We start from the raw sequence: 20,582 nt of genomic DNA, 5'->3' as shown, positions 1-20,582 counted from the left end.
TTGATTGATCAACACCAAAAAATGAACACGAGACTTGAGAAACTGTTGGAGCTTCATGTGCATCTGGAATATGCCAGGCGCATATTAAATGAACTGGCCGCGGAAGCCATTGTCGAGGAGGGAAGGATAAGAGAGGAGGAAAGAAGAAACAAAGAAGAGGAGGAGAGAAGATATAAAGAAGAAGAAGAAAGAAGATATAAAGAGGAAAGAAGAAACAAAGAAGAGGAGGAGGAAAAGGAGAGAAGAAATTTCAAAATCCCAGAGAGCGAAAATTGGGATTCTGAAGCGACATATCCTGCCTCTGCTCTCTCCCCCCAAAAGGTAAAAAGTAACTGGGGGATAAGATGTGTATGTGGCGCCAGGCCTGGAAGGTGCCACCATTAACCAGGTGTCCATGAAGTTCCAAACAAAACAGCCCTTTTCAGGGCTACCCAATACTCTAGAAAAGAAATAACGATCGATTAGCCAATGTGTGTAGGTAGAGTAGTGTGAATATAAACACTAACTCTTTATTAATAGTGGGAGTGTATGTGATTGTGTGTTTGTATTTGTAAATGTTGAAGTAAGTTTGTGTGTTTGTGTTTGTAAATGATGAAGTAAGTTCGTGTGAATAGTAGATTATGGGTTTATTTATTGATTCTTAGCGTATGTAGAGAGTATAGTTGAGGTTTATATTATATGAAATGAGAAAGTAAGGGGATGTTTTCCTTCACGTACGCGCGATGTTAGTCATGATCTAGGTAAGATCAAATTTATGTTATTAGGGATGTTTTCCTTCACGTTCGCGCTTTCACTATAAGAACCCACAGTGTTCGTTGTTCAAACCATTCTGCAAAGAATAAAAAGAAGATGGCGTCAAACCAAATGGACAAAATACAAACCTTGCAAGACGTTTTAGACAACTTAGGAATAATGGAACAGATGCTAATAAGACTGGTTGAAGACCATTATTCCTATAGTCCCCATCATGTGAAGATGGAAATTATTAACTTAAGAAAAGCAAAGGACAAGATTAGTGGTGTCATGAAAGAGATCAAGGAGGAGAAGGAGGATGAAGAGGAAAGAATAAGAATACGCAAATGGAACGAAAAAATTGAAAAAGAAGAAGAAAATGAAATGAGGAAGAAAGAAGAGGAGGAAGAGAAGAAGAAGAAAGAAGAGGAGGAGAAGAAAAAAAAGAAAGAGAAGAAGAGTGTAGGAGATAAAATAAGAACTTGGTGGAGGAAAAGAAGAAATTAGAAGAAGAAGAAAACCCAAAGGCCCTTTTCAGGGCCAGCCATATTTCTCGAAAAGAGATAGCCTTTCCATTGCCTACCCCTTTTTTTATTTTATTTTTTAGAGATAGAGACCCTCCCTGTTTCAATTTTACATAGACCCTATACAGTCCCAGGGGTTTTTGGCCATGTTAAATTTACATAGACCCTATATTGTCCCAGGGGGTTTTGGCCATGTTAATTCCCATAGACCCTATATTATCCCACGATTTTTCTCCATGTTAAATTTACATAGACCCTATATTGTCCCAAGGGTATTTTTAATGATAAATCCCATAGACCCTATAGGATCCCCATTCACTACTCACCAGAGTTATCTTTTCACTCTGATATTTCACGCAGTAGACGTTCCTGTATTAGAGGACAGATGATTTAACGTCTGTTTAAAGTTTAAAATTGCAAGATAATAGTCAATTTCAACAAATAATATTTATCCTGTGCTAATTAAAGACAATCAATTAACAGTTTCATCGCCATCTAAGAGAGATGTAAATTTGGACTTGTAATTTGACAGTTTTATATCCGGTGCAAATATTACTGCACTACTTCTACTACTACTACTGCTACTACTACTACTAGTTGTAATAGTAGTGGCGGTGGCAATGGTAGTAATAGCAGTATGGTCAATCGATGTTCTCCAAACTAAATTAAATACCTTTGCTATTTATTTTTTTCATCATACTATCTGTTGTGCAAGGATATTCTGCTGCTTCTAAGATTTTCGAAGGGTTTGGTGTGTAATGTTATAAATCGGCAACGGGGTGGTGTGTAATATTACAAATGGGCAACGGGGTGGGTGGGTGTGTAATGTTACAAATGGACAACGGGGGGGGGTAATGTTACAAAAGGGCAACGGGGTGGTGTGTAATGTTACAAATGGGCACGGGGGGGGGAATGCTATAAATGGGCAACGGGGTGGTGTGTAATGTTACAAGTGGGCAACGGGGTTGTAATGTTGCAAATGAGCAATGGGGTAGTGTATAATGTTACAAATAGGCAATGGGGTGTGTAATATTACAAATGGGCCACGGGGGGTGTAATGTTACAAATGGACAACGGGGTGGTGTGTAATGATACAAATGGGAAACGGGGATATAATGTTACAAATGGACAACGGGGTGGTGTGTAATGTTACAAATCGGCAACGGGGTGGGTATGTAATGTTATAAATGGGCAAATGGGTTGTGTATAATGGTACAAATGGGCAATGGGTGGTGTGTAATGTTACAAATGGGCACGGGGGGGGGGAATGCTACAAATGGGCAACGGGGTGGTGTGTAATGTTAAAAGTGGTCAACGGGGTTGTAATGTTACAAATGGGCAATGGGGTAGTGTATAATGTTAGAAATAGGCAATGGGGGGATGTAATATTACAAATGGGCAACGGGGGTGTAATGTTACAAATGGGCAACGTGGGTGGTGGTGTGTAATATTACAAATGGGCCACGGGGGGTGTAATGTTACAAATGGGCAACGGGGTGGTGTGCAATGATACAAATGGGAAACGGGGGTGTAATGTTACAAATGGACAACGGGGTGGTGTGTAATGTTACAAATCGGCAACGGGGTGGGTATGTAATGTCATAAATGGGCAAATGGGTTGTGTATAATGGTACAAATGGGCAACGGGACGGTCTGTAATGTTACAAATGGGCAACGGGGCGGTGTGTGATGATACAAATGGGCAACGGGTGGTGGTGGTGTGTAATGTTTCAAATGGGTTATGGGGTGGGTGTGCAATGTTATAAATGGGCAACGGGGTGGTGTGTAATGTTACAAATTGGCAAAGGGTGGTGTGTAATGTTACAAATGGGCAACAGGGTGGTGTGTAATGTTACAAATGGGCAAAGGGGTGGTTTGTAATGTTGCAAATGGGCAACGGGGTCGTGTGTAATGTTACAAATGGGCAAAGGGGAGGGCATGCACTTTTGAACTTTTCTTTCCATACTTCATGAAATATTTGGTCTAAATGTTTCATTTATTTTAAAGAGAGTAAAAGAACTAGAAAAAAGTTAAACGTTACAAACCAACAAATCTACTTAGTTTTTATGAGTTCTCCAATAACGCCTGTCATCCTAATTTTCTGTACATAATTTTACTGGAATAAACTTTCCTCGTTTTGAAATACAAAATGGAAATCTTTCGGTGTATAAATTAAGTAAACAACGAGTGATCTCAGATCAATTAATCACGTGCCAATATTGGTACAAATCAATTAACCACGTGGCGATATTGGTACAACTGTTCGGTCAGAAATCTGGAATGAAAGATCTACCGATAATTCAAGTCCATTTCTGTGTTCCTTTCGTTCTGTTCCTTCAGTCTTTTGATAGTGAAACTATTATTTACCTTTCTCGCTTGTTAGATTGCAGTTGGAAATTTTTTCATCCGGTAAAATATTTTTCTTGTGATATAAAATGATTGAACTCAGTCATTTTTATGGAAAATAGATTGCTGATGAGTGTCTGGAACTGAAAGTGCACGCAATGTACCACGGCTTACCGCAGAATTATTTTTGCGGGGGGGTGGGGGTGGGGCAAGTGCAGCTATGTGCGGGCGCTCATATAATGTACATGTATTTTGAATGTCCTCGCAACTATAAGAGGAGAGGCCATTCACGTGGATTTTATATGAAGAATTGTTTAAATTACGTTATTTTTCTCATTCCCACCGAACAAAGCCAACATACTTTCGTAACAGCTTAGGTCGGTAAACCATTTATTTGCATAAACACGATGTACTCAGCTGGTCCAAAACATACAACACGCATGAGCAGGTACTTCCTATTATATAGAACGGTAGAGCAAGTACATAAAGGTCATTCATAAGCATGGCGGCGAACAAAGCGGAGATACCTACTGTAGAAGAATTGGTCCAGAAAGCCTGTGAAGCATTTAGGGGCCAGTTTGGGGTCCAACCAGAGAATGCATCCTGTGCTCCTGGAAGAGTTAATTTAATTGGTGAACACACTGATTACAATGATGGATTTGTGTTTCCAATGGTAGTAAGCTCTCTCTCTCTCTCTCTCTCTCTCTCTCTCTCTCTCACACACACATACACACACACACACACACATCGCAGCAATATACTTTAATATTTCACTCTTTCTTTTTTTATAAAAACCCACCACCATACGAATGTATTGATCTCTTTTGTTGTAGCTCCTATAAATTGTTTCCATTTAGTACAGTTTTCTCAAGGTAAATCTGTCGCGTCAAGTAATATAAGGAAGTGTTTGCTGTTTTTTATTAGTCAGTATATTCATGTCTTTGACAAGGATGAGACGAAAGAGTTGGAAATATTGGCATAGTTGACATGCTGAGGTGGCACGGTTCATTCCGTACTAGATGATGACACAACACGGGTTTGTTTGAAAGTGACTCGGTATGACCTTGCCAATTATAACGATATTGTATACTCATGCATTACAGCTATATTTACTTCCTAATTTAAAGTGACATACACTCTTGAAGATTACAGACAATTTAAGAAGCATACTGTTCAAAATGTGGATTCCGTCATAAAACTGTGCATGGTATTTACGTCAATGTCACAGAACGAAATTTCATTGGTGTAATCGACCCAGCCCACGCATTGGATTGGCTGTCTGCAGCACACCCATTACTTTATTCACCGGTGTCATAACCTTGTGTATAACTTTATTGATTGTGAACTGCATGGAAATAAAAGCAGACTACTAAAATAATAATAGTACGTACGTGGAGATACAGAACTTCGATTTCATTTAGTTTAACTAGTCTTAAGATCAGTCGAGCTGATATGAATGGATGAGATGGCCTGTATTTAGCCCCCGCCATATGTTTGGCGGGGGGGGGGGGGGGGGATTTGCCCCCATCCCCCTTGCTCCTATGTGCGGGCGACCATGTGTAACATAATTCTGAACACGAAAAGTAAAACAAATATAAACTGATTTGACCACAGCTTGGTATGAGAGTGTATTGTAACTGCATGGCACACAAATTCGACTGCTAACCTCCCAGGACCTTGAGTTAATTTCAACTGTCGCCAATAGGATTTCTCATATTATACCTTGAGATAAATGAAACCATGATATCTTGCCAAAGTCTCATTGTATCAAAATTGAAAACAGGCTGTGTGATATTAGTAGACAGACTTAATATCAAAGAACCATTGGGTTTGTGTATTATCTAATTTTCGTACTGATTCTGCTCTTCATAACTGGTGTGTTCGACATTTTCTAGCAGCGTGGAATATGACACTTGTAACATGCATTAAAACTTGTTTTTTTTAATTCATAAGAAGAATAGATCGTTCCTTGAACAAATGTATAAATCCTCTAATAGTCCTTGGAAAACTGAACGATTCCAAGGTTATTTTGTATCACATACCATTCAAAAACGTTGCTTCAGCTGTTCGGGGATGATCTAGCCAGCAGCAGGGCATTAACTGTTGATACGTGTTTGGTCGCACACATTTCTGAGAATTGCAGATGTCTAATACATGTGCGCTTTTACACGAACCAAATATCATCTCTCTCTCTCTCTCTCTCTCTCTCTCTCTTGCGCGCGCGCTTGTGTATCAGTACAAACATCGTATTTAGTGTTATTTCTTTTGCTACATGTTGGTACCGAAATATTCAAATTGTCTACCTGCTTTTATCAAGGCGCTACCTCTTGTCACTGTAATGGTTGGCCGTAGGACCAACTCCGGATCATGTCGCGTGCTGACCCTTGCTGAAGCAGTTGATGACCCGAAATATGTGGAATTTCCCGTCCATTCTGCAGATAAGCCTCTGGAAAAAGGAACTCCTAAATGGGCCAACTACGTCAAAGGGGTCGTTGCAAATTTTATTGGTACGATTTCAAATTAGTTATGTGTCCTCTTCTCTTAATTTCCTCATGTATGATATGCGTTTATCTGGTCGTCTCGCCTGTAAGTAGCGAGACATGGTTATCATTCCTGTAGCAACGGGGTTGCTATTGTCAACAACGTTAAGATTATCTGTGTTTTTCATGTTATGTAGCTTTAATATTATCGGCTGCATTTGACTTATGTTTTGCTTTACTTACTCTAAATGTAAAGTTTGTAGCCTATATTTGAAGACTCACGTCAGTCGCCTTTAGCAGAAACATACATTACTATGACGCCGTTAGCTGGAGAGAGCGTTCTGCGGAAGCCATGTGTTTAATATGAATTAGTTCCTTAACGGCCTGATATAGGTTTTTATGTTGTCTATTTTTAACATGCAGTAGGGGGTTTTTTTTAATGGCGTGATATCGCTTTTATGTTGTCTATTGCGTCTCTGAGACGTGAAGAAGTTATACAGCTTAAGTTTACTTGAGATCTCGTAAATAACCTACTGCATTATTGCACTGGTTTTTTGGGTGGTGGTGGGGTGGTGTTTCACGTTGTTTAAGGGAGTTTACAAGGTAATTGCTAAAGACATAATGTTTATTTTAAAAAAAAAATTTGAAAAATACTTGACCGCACATTCGTAAAATATGAATCATTTACGAAGTTTCCAAACAAAATATGAATGAAATATGACGTTTCCATGTAAAATATAAATCGACCACGATGTTTCCACGTAAAAGCAATGGACTAGTCGCAAGTTTACGAATTTACAATCAAAGGGATAACTGTATGTTTTCGTGTTTAATTTTAACGTATCTGATTAAAAGAATAGAAATTTTAATGCATACTATAAAAAAAACTGTAACATTGACGGCTTTAAGTCATATTCTTTCCTCACTCATTCCATGGACTTTATACTGATACAGATAGCCATCAAGGACTAATATATACATAAGACGATACCACAAACGAGACTAATGTACAAAACATAAGCGTCATTGCTTTGGCTGTAAATATTACAAAACCCGATACTAAAATCCTTCTGCCTTGCGAGAGTGCTCTTATCTCGTTTGTAGATCGTTATATTGAGTGTCGTGCCCTTGAGAAAAGAAGCAGCAGACGAAAGCGCTCTGTATGGTTTCACACCAGTTTGGTGCTGTTGTTTATCACTTTTTGTTAAATATGTTTTCCCGATCAACAGTTTTTATGATGCAGTGTAGTTTCGACATAGTGCTACTTGCCGTATCATATGGAAGAATAGTTGGCTATCAAACAATTGTTTCTGTTATACCATAGTAACATGGAGTCGTCCATATATGGCTGTACGTAGTAACATGGAGTCGTCCATATATGGCTGCACATAGTATCACGGAGTCGTCCATGTAAAGCTAGTAACATGTAGTCGTCAATATATGGCTGCACATATTAACATGGAGTCGTCCATAAATGGCGGCACATAGTAACATGGATTCGTGCATACATGGCTACACATAGTAACACGGCTTCGTCCAAATGTGGCTGCACATAGTAACATGGAATCGTCCATATATGGCTGCACGTTACATGAGTCGTCCATATATAGCTATTAACATGTAGTCGTCCATATATGGCTGAACATAGTAACATGGCGTCGTCCATATATGGCTGCACATAGTAACATGGATTCGTCCACATATGCCTGCACATAGTTGCATGGAGTCGTCCATGTATTGCTAGTAACATGGCCTCGTCCATATATGGCTGCACATGGTAACATGGAATCGTCTATATATGGCTGTACGTCGTATCATTCATCCACTTGCTAAAGATAATTATTTGGTGGTAGAACTTCCATGGTGTCCAGTAGCGGATCACAATGCAGAACGATTAAAAATATGCACGAGCAATTAATTACTTTTAAGAACTTTTTTTCAAAACATTTCTCTAAACATATAATTTGACAAATGCTGAATAATCACCTTTTTTTCTTGAACTTTATTGACCGACATTTTTCGGATGGGGGGAGGCAATTTTTCTTTAGAGCCTGGACATTATTGTTTTGTTTAAATCAAGATAATTTTGTTCAACTAATGCAATGGATATATTTACGTTTTCCCCAAATTCAGAGCAAGAATATATTTTTCATAGCTATATGGACATCGCCATCGTCACCACCGCATAATTTTCATAGTTGGTATTTTTATAAAGTAAACTGTTTTGTTGACAGGCACAGTATATTCCTTTGACGCCGTAATTATCACGTCAGTTCCTATTGGCGGCGGCGTTTCCAGCTCTGCGTCCATAGAGGTCGCTACCTACACCTTCCTAGACCAGTTAGATCCCGCGGCAGCCAGCAAAGTGTCCAAGAAAGATAAGGCTCTTGCGTGCCAAAAGGCCGAACACGTGTATGCCGGGATGCCGTGCGGGATTATGGACCAGTTCATTTCTATGATGGGGGGTGAAGGTCATGCTCTGCTTATCGATTGCAGGTTTGTTAGAGGTTTTTATCTTCTATCATTCAACCATTAAAATAAGAAATAAGTCTATCTAAAAGGTCTGGGCTCATCTTAGGGTGATATCATCAGAAACGCCTTAAATTATCAGTGAGGGTCTACAGTGAACTTGAACAATTCTCTTAACACGCAAACGCACGCACGTAGATAACACATACACACCTACGTTTTACCAGCAATGGTATATTTTACTGCATGATATCATATTAAGTCTAACTTTTGCTAGAATTTTCTGTCTACGACAGTGTCTTTATGCGTTCGTTTCGTGCATCCTACATAATACTTTGGTCAAACCTATTTGTAATTTCACTGACTTTTATAACCATCGATGACCTTTCGACAGATATTGATAATGAAGGAAACATGATACCGAATACAGGTGATCATGCACGAGTGCTCATTTGAATTAAATGTATGAAACGGGTTGCATAAATTCTAACTTTACGAGCCTCAGAGAGCAAAAATACCATTTTTCCACGAGTGTCGTAGATTTCGTTTCCAACGAGTCAAGGGTAAGGCTATCATATGATGAAAAACATTTATTTGATGAGAAACAGAATAGTGATGTGGAATGGCTTTGAAATATTTTAGAATACCGCTGTTATTACGCCATGCCATGCTATTATAAGGTTTGTATATAGAACCGTTATGATATGCGTATTTTGGTATACTTAATATTGTAATTATTTGGTAAAGAAATAACGTAATTAAAAAGTGAATCGACAGGCCCAAGGTTAGGGACAACGATTATGGATGCAAAAACAAATTGTCTTCGACTGAAGTTCTAAGCTGTGTAACATTTCAAAATATGCGATTCATTATGCTTTAAGATTGAGCACGTACAATATATAACAATGCTGTGTGAAAATTCGTCCTTAAAACTGTATCATTCCATGATTGTACCTTGTCAAGCGACTAAGTCTACAAACGTCAGTAGTCTACTTGACTCTTCTTGTCAGATAGTTTCAAGTGAACTTCTCCTTCAAGAAAGATTAATTTGCATAAATATCTTCAGCCCCCACAATACAAAAATAAAAATAAGAAATAAAAAAGTCTGACATAAAAGATAGAAATTTACAGAGATATATGAAAGTTTGATCAAACAAAAAATACAAAACATGTACATATTAAACAGACAAGTTTATATATATATATATATATATATATATATATATATATATATATATATATATATATAAAGTCAGGTTGCAACTTTGTCTAAGTTAGATAAGCATCAAGAAAAGGTCTGATATAGACCTTTCCAGTCTATTCCAGACCGTTCCAGTCTATTCTCAGAATCCAAGCTGCATTACCAAGACACTCGTCTTCTGGAGATTATCTCCTTAATACCTACTTGAATTTACCTTTAATTAGATCGATGACAAGTCGCCTAGTTCCTCTTAAGGACCCGAACGTAGTTGTCTTGGTTACCAACTCTAATGTCAAGCATGAATTGACAGGGTCTGAATATCCGACAAGGAGACGTCAGTGTGAAACTGCAGCACAACTCATGGGCAAGCGGAGTCTGCGCGAGGCCACAGAAAAAGACTTGGAAGGTATTATTCCGAATATTTTGTCCATCTTCATCTATTGACCAGAACTTTGAATGTATATTTTTTTTTGGCGGGGGGTGTTGGGGAGTATTAATATATATATATATATATATATATATATATATATATATATATATATATATATATATATATATATATATATATATCAGCTGTGTACATCTGCTGTTCAGTATCAAGCCAAAGATGACTCATGCAAGAATAATACTGAAAAAGGTCAATAGCATTAAATGTTAACGCCAAAAGTCAGTAGATTTTAAAGTTCCTGCTCTGGATATTGACACGAGTCTTAAAATTAGTAACAGAAAAGAGTGAAAGACAACAAGCTTTGTAAACATTTCACAAATAATTTATTTCCCAAGAATACAAAGTGAAAATGAGAAGAACAAAACTGATGGTATTGCGAATTAAATCCCAAAATATTCCAGGAATTCAATCCCAGAATAATCCAAGAATTACAGACACGAGTCTTAGTTATTTAAAGTCCTGAAAGCAAAATTGGTAAAAGTCAAAAACTGAAGACGATGATGTATCTGTAAGGTAGGCCTACATGCTTTCACTAAGTATATACTGTATGATGATAAGCTAGGCCTGTATGCTTTCACTAAGTATATACTGTATGATGATAAGATAGGCCTGCAAGCTTTCACTAAGTATATACTGTATGATGATAAGATAGGCCTGCATGCTTTCACTATGTATATACTGTATGATGATAAGATAGGCCTGCATGCTTTCACTAAGTATATACTGTATGATGATAAGATAGGCCTACATCCTTTCACTAAGCATATACTGTATGATGATAAGATAGGCCTACATGCTTTCACTAAGCATGTACTGTATAATGATAAGATAGGCCTACATGCTTTCACTAAGTATATACTGTATGATGATAAGATAGGCCTGCATGCTTTAAACTAAGTATATACTGTATGATGATAAGATAGGCCTACATGCTTTCACTAAGTATATACTGTATGATGATAAGATAGGCCTGCATGCTTTAAACTAAGTATATACTGTATGATGATAAGATAGGCCTACATGCTTTCACTAAGCATATACTGTATGATGATAAGATAGGCCTACATGCTTTCACTAAGCATATACTGTATGATGATAAGATAGGCCTACATGCTTTCACTAAGTATATACTGTATGATCATAAGATAGGCCTGCATGCTTTAAACTAAGTATATACTGTATGATGATAAGCTAGGCCTGTATGCTTTAACTAAGTATATCCTGTATGATGATAAGATAGGCCTACATGCTTTAAACTAAGTATATACTGTATGATGATAAGATAGGTCTACATGCTTTAAACTAAGTATATACCATATGATGATAAGATAGACCTACATGCTTTCACTAAGTATGTACTGTATGATGATAAGATAGGCCTACATGCTTGTACTAAATATATAGTATGATGATAAGATAGGCCTGCATGCTTGTACTAAGAATATAGTATGATGATAAGATAGGCCTACATGCTTTCACTAAGTATATACTGTATGATGATAAGATGGGCCTGCATGCTTTCACTAAGTATATACTGTATGATGATAAGATAGGCCTACATGCTTTCACTAAGTATATACAGTATGATGATAAGATAGGCCTGCATGCTTTCACTAAGTATATACTGTATGATGATAAGATAGGCCTACATGCTTTCACTAAGTATATACTGTATGATGATACGATAGGCCTACATGCTTTCACTAAGTATATACTGTATGATGATAAGATAGGCCTGCATGCTTTCACTAAGTATATACTGTATGATGATAAGATAAGCCTGCATGCTTGTACTAAGTATATACTGTAAGTATATACTGTATGATGATAAGCTAGGCCTATATGCTTTCACTAAGTATATACTGTATGTTGATAAGATAGGCCCGCATGTTTGTACTAAGTATATAGCATGATGCTAAGATAGGCCTGCATGTTTTAAACTAAGTATATACTGTATGATGATAAGCTAGGCCTGTATGCTTTAACTAAGTATATCCTGTATGATGATAAGATAGGCCTACATGCTTTAAACTAAGTATATACTGTATGATGATAAGATAGGCCTACATGCTTTAAACTAAGTATATACAATATGATGATAAGATAGGCCTACATGCTTTCACTAAGTATATACTGTATGATGATAAGATAGGCCTACATGCTTGTACTAAGTATATAGTATGATGATAAGATAGGCCTGCATGCTTGTACTAAGTATATACTGTAAGTATATACTGTATGATGATAAGCTAGGCCTACATGCTTTCACTAAGTATATACTGTATGTTGATAAGATAGGCCCGCATGTTTGTACTAAGTATATAGCATGATGCTAAGATAGGCCTGCATGTTTTAAACTAAGTATATACTGTATGATGATAAGCTAGGCCTGTATGCTTTAACTAAGTATATACTGTATGTTGATAAGATAGGCCTGCATGCTTTCACTAAGCATCTATTGTATGATGATAAGCTAGGCCTGCATGCTTTCACTATGTATATACTGTATGATGATAAGATAGGCCTGCATGCTTTAAACTAAGTATATACCATATGATGATAAGATAGGCCTACATGCTTTTACTAAGTTCAAGTTTAATTCTTAATTTAAGTACTAACTTGAAAGTGTTTTGCTATATTCCTGTTTTTACCTTGTTGGTTCCATAGCTCCAAAGATTTGTGTTCCTCTATTTTTTTTTTTAAATCATATAATTAATTTCAGATGAAACACCTTAATCTTTGTCCAGTCAAGTGTTGTTCATTGATGTCCACAGAGATTTCATCCTTTGATTCTAATGCATTGTCAGTATATTTATCCCAGAAGGTTTCGTTTATCCTTCACTTGTTGACCATAATTCGTTTGAAAAATCTCAATTACTCAAGTTTGTTAGCTCTGAGCTAAGGTTACTTCATTCAGACCTCAACTTTGCCCAGACTCCTCACGTTTAATGATCTTGATGGCTTTCTTTGCAGAACACAAAGACAAACTGAATGATGAAACATATCGGAGAGTGCGACACGTGATTAGAGAAATTGCACGGACTGAGGAGGCAGCAACTGCTCTAGAAAACAATAACTACAAAAGATTTGGCGAGTTGATGGTGGAAAGTCACAACTCTTTGAGGTAGATTTACAAAAGATTTGGAGAGTTGATGGTGGAAAGTCACAACTCTTTGAGGTAGATTTACAAATGATTTGGAGAGTTGATGGTGGAAAGTCACAACTCTTTGAGGTAGATTTACAAAAGATTTGTGAGTTCCGTTACTTGATATGCATGTGAGAGATGATAATCTTTTGAGTAATTTAGCAATTACTATAATAAGATACTGAATTGATACGAATATTATTGCACACATTAGGGACTGCCATTTTATTTATGAAGGAGGCTGGGGGGATCTTCATTTGAACTTGGAAATATCTCTCTCCCTCCCATACAATGAGAATTTAAATGGACGTTCCCTTACAACATATAAAATGTGTCTTGTATTAATATATATCACAATTTTATCTGACATTTAGTAGTATTATGAAATGGACATGCATCCAGTTTGCTCCGATGTAATATTTGTGGGGTGTGTGTGATGTGTGTATGTGACTTGGCTTTTTAATGTAGCTTTAAAAAAAATGCAGTCATATCGCTACAATGTCTGCTGTCTGGCAGTTTATAGTGATGTCTAACACTGGGTCAACATGCCACAGATATGTAGCATTATGTCCCACCCAGTCACATTATCCTGACACCAGGCCGACCAGTCCTAACACTAACCTCTTAATGCTGAGTGCCAAGCAAGGCAGCTGTTAGTACCATTTTTGTAAGTCTTTGGTATGACTCGGCTGGGGATCGAACTCATGACCTCCCGCATCTGAGGTGGACACTCTAACCACTAGGCCACCAGAGCGGTTCCAATGGAATGTCATCCTAATTTAACAGGGGATAAATAACTTTCAAGATGATGTGTGGGTCATAAGTCAAGTTAGATGAGGCCACTTTTGTCAATAAAATAAATTTTTGTATTTCTGAAAAGTTTCCGCCCAGTGGTCTAAGTGCTTACCTTTAGAGACCAAGGCCATCTCACCCCTTTCCACATGGGTTCAAGTCGAAGCTCAACCATTGTAGGTATGTGAGTAAGCTTGCCAGTAGCTTCCTAAGGGTAGGTTGTGCTTCCTGGGATCTTCTTGTGCTCTTCCTCCAGGAAACATACTGGCTGTTCTAAAAAGCCTATCATGTGCTGAAAATGGTGTTAAACCTAAAACAAACCCAACCGAAGTCTAGAAGATTTTCAAATATTATACTGTTAGTGTTGGAATAAGTCTTAGTGAGTCCAATTATCAATCTAAAAGTGTTATCATTACCAGGGATGACTATGAAGTTTCATGCCCTGAACTGGATCAGCTGGTCGAGGCAGCTTTGGAGGTGAAGGGGGTATATGGCTCAAGGATGACGGGAGGAGGATTTGGAGGATGCACTGTTACTCTCCTGCATAAAAACAGCGTTGACAAGGCCTTGGAACATGTACAGGTGCATTATCTTCATTTACTTGTTACAGTTGAAAATGCAAGAGGACAAAAGAATGCTAGTTCATCAGAAATATATATTTTTATAAGTTGTGTTGCCATTGTTTTAATGATAATAATAATAATTCTATTGCATTGCAGTCAATTGCTGCTGTTGTACTTGTTTAGTGGGCCAGACTCGCATCCAAAACTTCAGAGTTTTAAGTCCAATCATCAGATTAATCCTGATGGGCTACCATGTTGCTTCCTTGGGCAGGGAGCTATCTGATTGCCTCTTACATTGCTATACTGTTAAAAAACAAATTGAGTCTTTTGCTTTTGCTGATGGTGATGGTGGTGGTGGTGGTGGTGGTGGTAATGCTGATGATTATGCTGACTGGGAACGATAAGAATGGTAATGATGATCCATACACATCTTTACAGTATCTGATTTCAAGAAGAAAAAAAAAGAAAAAAGCTCTGGCACAAACATATTTGAGAAGAGATTCACAAGGTGGTAGCTATTTTGTTCAATTGTGCAAGTAATATAGCTCCCCCCCAGTCATTTCTATGAAATGGATTATGCAAGTAATATAGCGCCCCCCAGTCATTTCTATGATATGGATTATGCAAGTATTATAGCTCCCTCCAGTCATTTCTATGATATGGATTATGCAGTACTATTGCTCCCTCCTGTCATTTCTATGATATGGATTATGCAAGTATTATAGCTCTCTCCAGTCATTTCTATGATATGGATTATGCAAGTAATATAGCTCCCTCCAGTCATTTCTATGATATGGATTATGCAAGTATTATAGCTCCCTCCAGTCATTTCTATGATATGGATTATGCAAGTATTATAGCTCCACAGTCATTTCTATGATATGGATTACACAAGTAATATAGCTCCTTCCAGTCATTTCTATGATATGGATTATGCAAGTAATATAGCGCCCCCCCAGTCATTTCTATGATATGGATTATGCAAGTATTATAGCTCCCTCCAGTCATTTCTATGATATGGATTATGCAGTACTATTGCTCCCTCCTGTCATTTCTATGATATGGATTATGCAAGTAATATAGCTCTCTCCAGTCATTTCTATGATATGGATTATGCAAGTAATATAGCTCCCTCCAGTCATTTCTATGATATGGATTATGCAGTACTATTGCTCCCTCCTGTCATTTCTATGATATGGATTATGCAAGTATTATAGCTCTCTCCAGTCATTTCTATGATATGGATTATGCAAGTAATATAGCTCCCTCTAGTCATTTCTATGATATGGATTATGCAAGTATTATAGCTCCCTCCAGTCATTTCTATGATATGGATTATGCAGTACTATTGCTCCCTCCTGTCATTTCTATGATATGGATTATGCAAGTAATATAGCTCTCTCCAGTCATTTCTATGATATGGATTATGCAAGTAATATAGCTCCCTCCAGTCATTTCTATGATATGGATTATGCAGTACTATTGCTCCCTCCTGTCATTTCTATGATATGGATTATGCAAGTATTATAGCTCTCTCCAGTCATTTCTATGATATGGATTATGCAAGTAATATAGCTCCCTCTAGTCATTTCTATGATATGGATTATGCAAGTAATATAGCTCCCTCCAGTCATTTCTATGATATGGATTATGCAAGTAATATAGCTCCCTCCAGTCATTTCTATGATATGGATTATGCAGTACTATTGCTCCCTCCAGTCATTTCTATGATATGGATTATGCAAGTAATATAGCTCCACAGTCATTTCTATGATATGGATTACACAAGTAATATAGCTCCCTCCTGTCATTTCTATGATATGGATTATGCAAGTATTATAGCTCCCTCCAGTCATTTCTATGATATGGATTACACAAGTAATATAGCTTCCCAATGTCATTGATAGAATGTTTGATTGTGAAAGTAATAAAGCTTGCCATGGTCATTTCTCTGATATGGATTATGCAGTAATGTAGCTTCCAAATGTTTTTCTAGGAAGTGGATTAAAGGATTCACACTAATCTCTCAAAACTTCAGCTGAACAATCACCAGAATGTGCAAAAATTGTTCATCACATTTCAAGCCCTACCCCTATTTTTTCATTAGATCCCTCCTATACTTAGAAAATTTGCCCCATTTTCTCTAGTGGAGAGGCACAGTGGTCGTTTGGTGGGATATGCTGCTACAATTTTTAAGTTCTAGAATATACCCTGTAATTTTTAATGAAAATGTTGCTCTAATTAAATTCATCTTCAGGAGTTAATTTAATTAAAATTAATATCGTAAACATAACAGCCAACCCATGGACTTCAGTAGAAAGTCATGTTCTGTATTGCTTTAGATTCACCAATCAAATGACAGCTTTCACATTTTTATAAGGTTAAAACTTCATTTGGAACATAACATTTTGAAGAACAACCCCCCATTAACCTTTATCTGATAGAGTACTGAAACAGATTGGATTGGGAATTTCAAAAGTCACCAAAAACCTAACACTTATTGTTGCTTGTCAGATAGGATTCGGAATTCCAAAGGTTACCAAAAACCTAACACTTATTGTTGCTTGTCAGATAGGATTCGGAATTCTAAAGGTTACCAAAAAACTAGCAGTTATTGTTGCTTGTCAGATAGGATTGGGAATTTTAAAAGTCACTAAAACCTAGCAGTTATTGTTGCTTGTCAGATAAAAATAGGAATTCCAAAGGTCACCATAAAGGCATAAACCTAGCAGTTATTGTTGCTTGTCAGATAAAAAAAGGAATTCCAAAGGTTACCAAAAATCTACTCTTTATTGTTGACTGTCAGATTCATAGATCTCAATTTAATCAGACAGATTCAAGAATTACTGGTAAATATAATGAATTACAGTTAATATAGTGAATTTCATGAACGTATAATGAATTACAGGTACATATAATGAAATACAGGTCAATATAATGAATTACAGGTAATATAGTGAATTTCAGGAACATATAATTACAGGTACATATAATTAAATACATGTACATATAATGAAATACAGGTAAATATAATGAAATACAGGTAAATATAAAACATTAAATGCCATTAAGATCAGTTAGCATCTTGCTTTTTGTGTCAGTTTTTGATTATTTAAATTTACTTTTCAGATGAAATACAAGGGAGCCCCAACATTTTATGTATGTGCTGCTTCGTCTGGAGCCCGTCCACTTAGTCTAAAGTGAACACTTAATACCAAGGTCACCAGCAGTGTGTTTTCAACAGTAGTACTTTCTAAAGTGAACACTTAATACTAAGGACACCAGCTGTGTGTTTTTAACAGAATTACTTTAGCTTAACCATATGGGAATCATACTTTATGTACAATGTGGTGCACTGGAAGAATGTACCTACCTCAAATACTGTCATGTTTTCTGCAACGTCTTATGCTGCCAAATAAAATGCCTTAGCAGAAAATCACATTTCCTTAACAAAATGAAGATGAAGACGATATTATAAAATCAAGATGAAGCAAATACTGCATGCATTTTCTATCTAGTTCCTTACCATCATTTAATTATTTTGCCACTGAAATCCACACAGGTTGTCCAGTTTTGGTTAACTTTCATTGGCAGCAAAACTATTTCCTTTGAGAAAATAGAGTCTTTTAATACCAGTCAGGTTTGGCATTTCTGTTGTTGTTGTTGTTGTAGGGTTTAACGCCATTTTCAGCATGCGATAGGCTATACACGGCGGCCAGTATTAATGGTGGAGGAAGAACCCAGGAAAATCCCGGAAAGAACCACCGACCCACGAGAAGCTACTGGCAAGCTTTCTCACATACCCGCATTAGCCGAATCCGAGACTCGAACCCACGCAGACAGAGGTGAGATGGCAGTGATCCGTAACGGAGAGCGCTTTAGGCCACTCGGCGGCATTTCTGTTTTAAATCTACTGAGCTGTGCTTTTTGAATGTCCCAAAAGGCAGGTGGATGGGGGCATACAGTGTTAACCTTCTTCATCAGACTTTTCATTGCAGCATTCTTAAGCTTTGCTTTTAGGTAGCTTTTAGGCAATGTAGTGGGGTATCTGTGACCCATAAGCACTCTAGTTTAGAAGTCATCTCAGTGTATTGACTGGTTGCTCACCATGGATACCTGGCTTTGCCAGAATACTCACCATGGAGAGCTGGCCTTGCCAGAATACTCACCATGGATATCTTGCCTTGCCAGAATGCTCACCATGGATATCTAGCCTTGCCAGAATGCTCACCATGGATATTTGGCCTTGCCAGAATGCTCACCATGGATAGCTGGCTATGGTAGAATGCTCACCATGGATATCTGGCCTTGCCAGAATGCTCACCATGGATAGCTGGCTATGGTAGAATGCTCACCATGGATATCTGGCCTTGCCAGAATGCTCACCGTGGATAGCTGGCTATAGCAGAATGCTCACCATACATTCTATCTTTAACCTGCTTATTCATGTGGGATAATCCATTAAAACCAGTAAGAGAAAATAAGTTCTAACAAGCTGAAAACAAAATATCCTATTAAATCAAAATAATAAAACATTTATGCAATGCCTTTATTTGTACAAGGAAATTAGCATGTAGTAATATTTTTCTTTTTCTTTTAGCAAAAGAGGCCAAAATCTCTAATAAATACAATTCTGAAAGCATCTACATTTGATACATTCATGGAGAACTGTCTCTTAATTTTTTGGCAGCAACAGATTCTATATATTTGTATGCCTTTCTATTCAGTTTTTATCTTTGTTTCATTCTTTAATTTGCACAAAATAAGTGCTTCAAGAAAAGTGCAATGTGGGAAAACTTGGAGTGTTTTGTACTGTAATATTCTTGTCTGATAAAATTATCACAAATTAATCCGGTTTATTTTCTTCTCCCTCTAAGTTGTTATTTCTTTCAACAAATACAGTTTAGAGCAAAAATAACTATACAAATGAATGTTAACATATACACGCCATTGTACTTTTGCCTAAAACATGGGAATATAGTTTGTTCAGAATGAAGAGGTATTTTTGTTATTGATTTTGTACTCTACATTGAGCCATTATGCTAAAAATGTCTTCACTGGCCAATGCCTGAAATCAACATAATCATTCCCAAATTTGCAAGTAATTTTACAAAAGGACATCAAAGTCAGGTGATCTGATTACAGTACCGTTGGCTTTAATCAGTAGAGCTGTGACCTGTAACATACTTACACTTGCAATATTTTCCCCAAGTCAATATAAGAGGAATTTCAACTGGTAAAATTGTCATCATGTGACCTGTAGCATACTTACACTTGTCATCATGTGACCTGTAACATACTTACACTTGTCATCATGTGACCTGTAACATAATTACACTTGCGATATTTTCCCCAAGTGAATATAAGAAGCATTTCAATTGGTAAAATTGTCACCATGTGACAGAAAACCAATTTATTAGTTCACAACACCAGGAAGGAACTACCTACTTTTCAAGCACCCTTCTTGTGTGGTTTTGAACATTTGTGAGAAATGGTTAACATGAAGTTCTGTTATTCATTTCTCGTTCATTTCTTCCTGTAGACCATGAATATTTTCTCCAACATTTTGAACCCCAAATTAACTAAAAACCATGATTTTTTTACAATTTATGCAAGATATTTGAAATCTTGTTATTCTGAAAAATCCTGCATCCTGTTTGGGACAGTAAATAGCGCAAATTTAGCATTTCATTTTGCTTTTAATTTTTTTAACTTGAAATGCAGCTTATGCTTAAAACATCTGAAGATATTTTAAGTTTAAGGGATTTTCATAAAAATGTAACTGAACAATTCACTGCTCTTTATCTTGGCCTTATCTATTCTTTGAAATGCATAGATTTAAAAGTTCAGAAAATCCACTTTATTTAGTTTTAAATTAAGGT

General features: G+C 36.9%; 1 protein-coding gene across 1 annotated transcript; it reads left to right on the top strand.

The window, feature by feature from the left end:
* Window positions 1–4,051: 4,051 nt before the first annotated feature.
* Window positions 4,052–19,550, top strand: LOC149802482 (galactokinase-like). Its single transcript, XM_089951722.1, has 7 exons — window positions 4,052–4,275; window positions 5,920–6,109; window positions 8,317–8,578; window positions 9,977–10,158; window positions 13,174–13,324; window positions 14,557–14,719; window positions 17,830–19,550. Exons 1-7 carry the CDS (start codon window positions 4,105–4,107, stop codon window positions 17,902–17,904), a joined length of 1,194 nt encoding a protein of 397 aa, XP_089807848.1. The 5' UTR covers window positions 4,052–4,104; the 3' UTR covers window positions 17,905–19,550.
* Window positions 19,551–20,582: the final 1,032 nt, after the last annotated feature.

Source organism: Sinohyriopsis cumingii, chromosome 3 (genome assembly GCF_028554795.1).
Source record: "Sinohyriopsis cumingii isolate HCF-2022 chromosome 3, ASM2855479v2, whole genome shotgun sequence".
Lineage (NCBI taxonomy): Eukaryota > Metazoa > Mollusca > Bivalvia > Unionida > Unionidae > Sinohyriopsis > Sinohyriopsis cumingii.
This window is presented reverse-complemented; position numbering and strand designations above follow the sequence as displayed.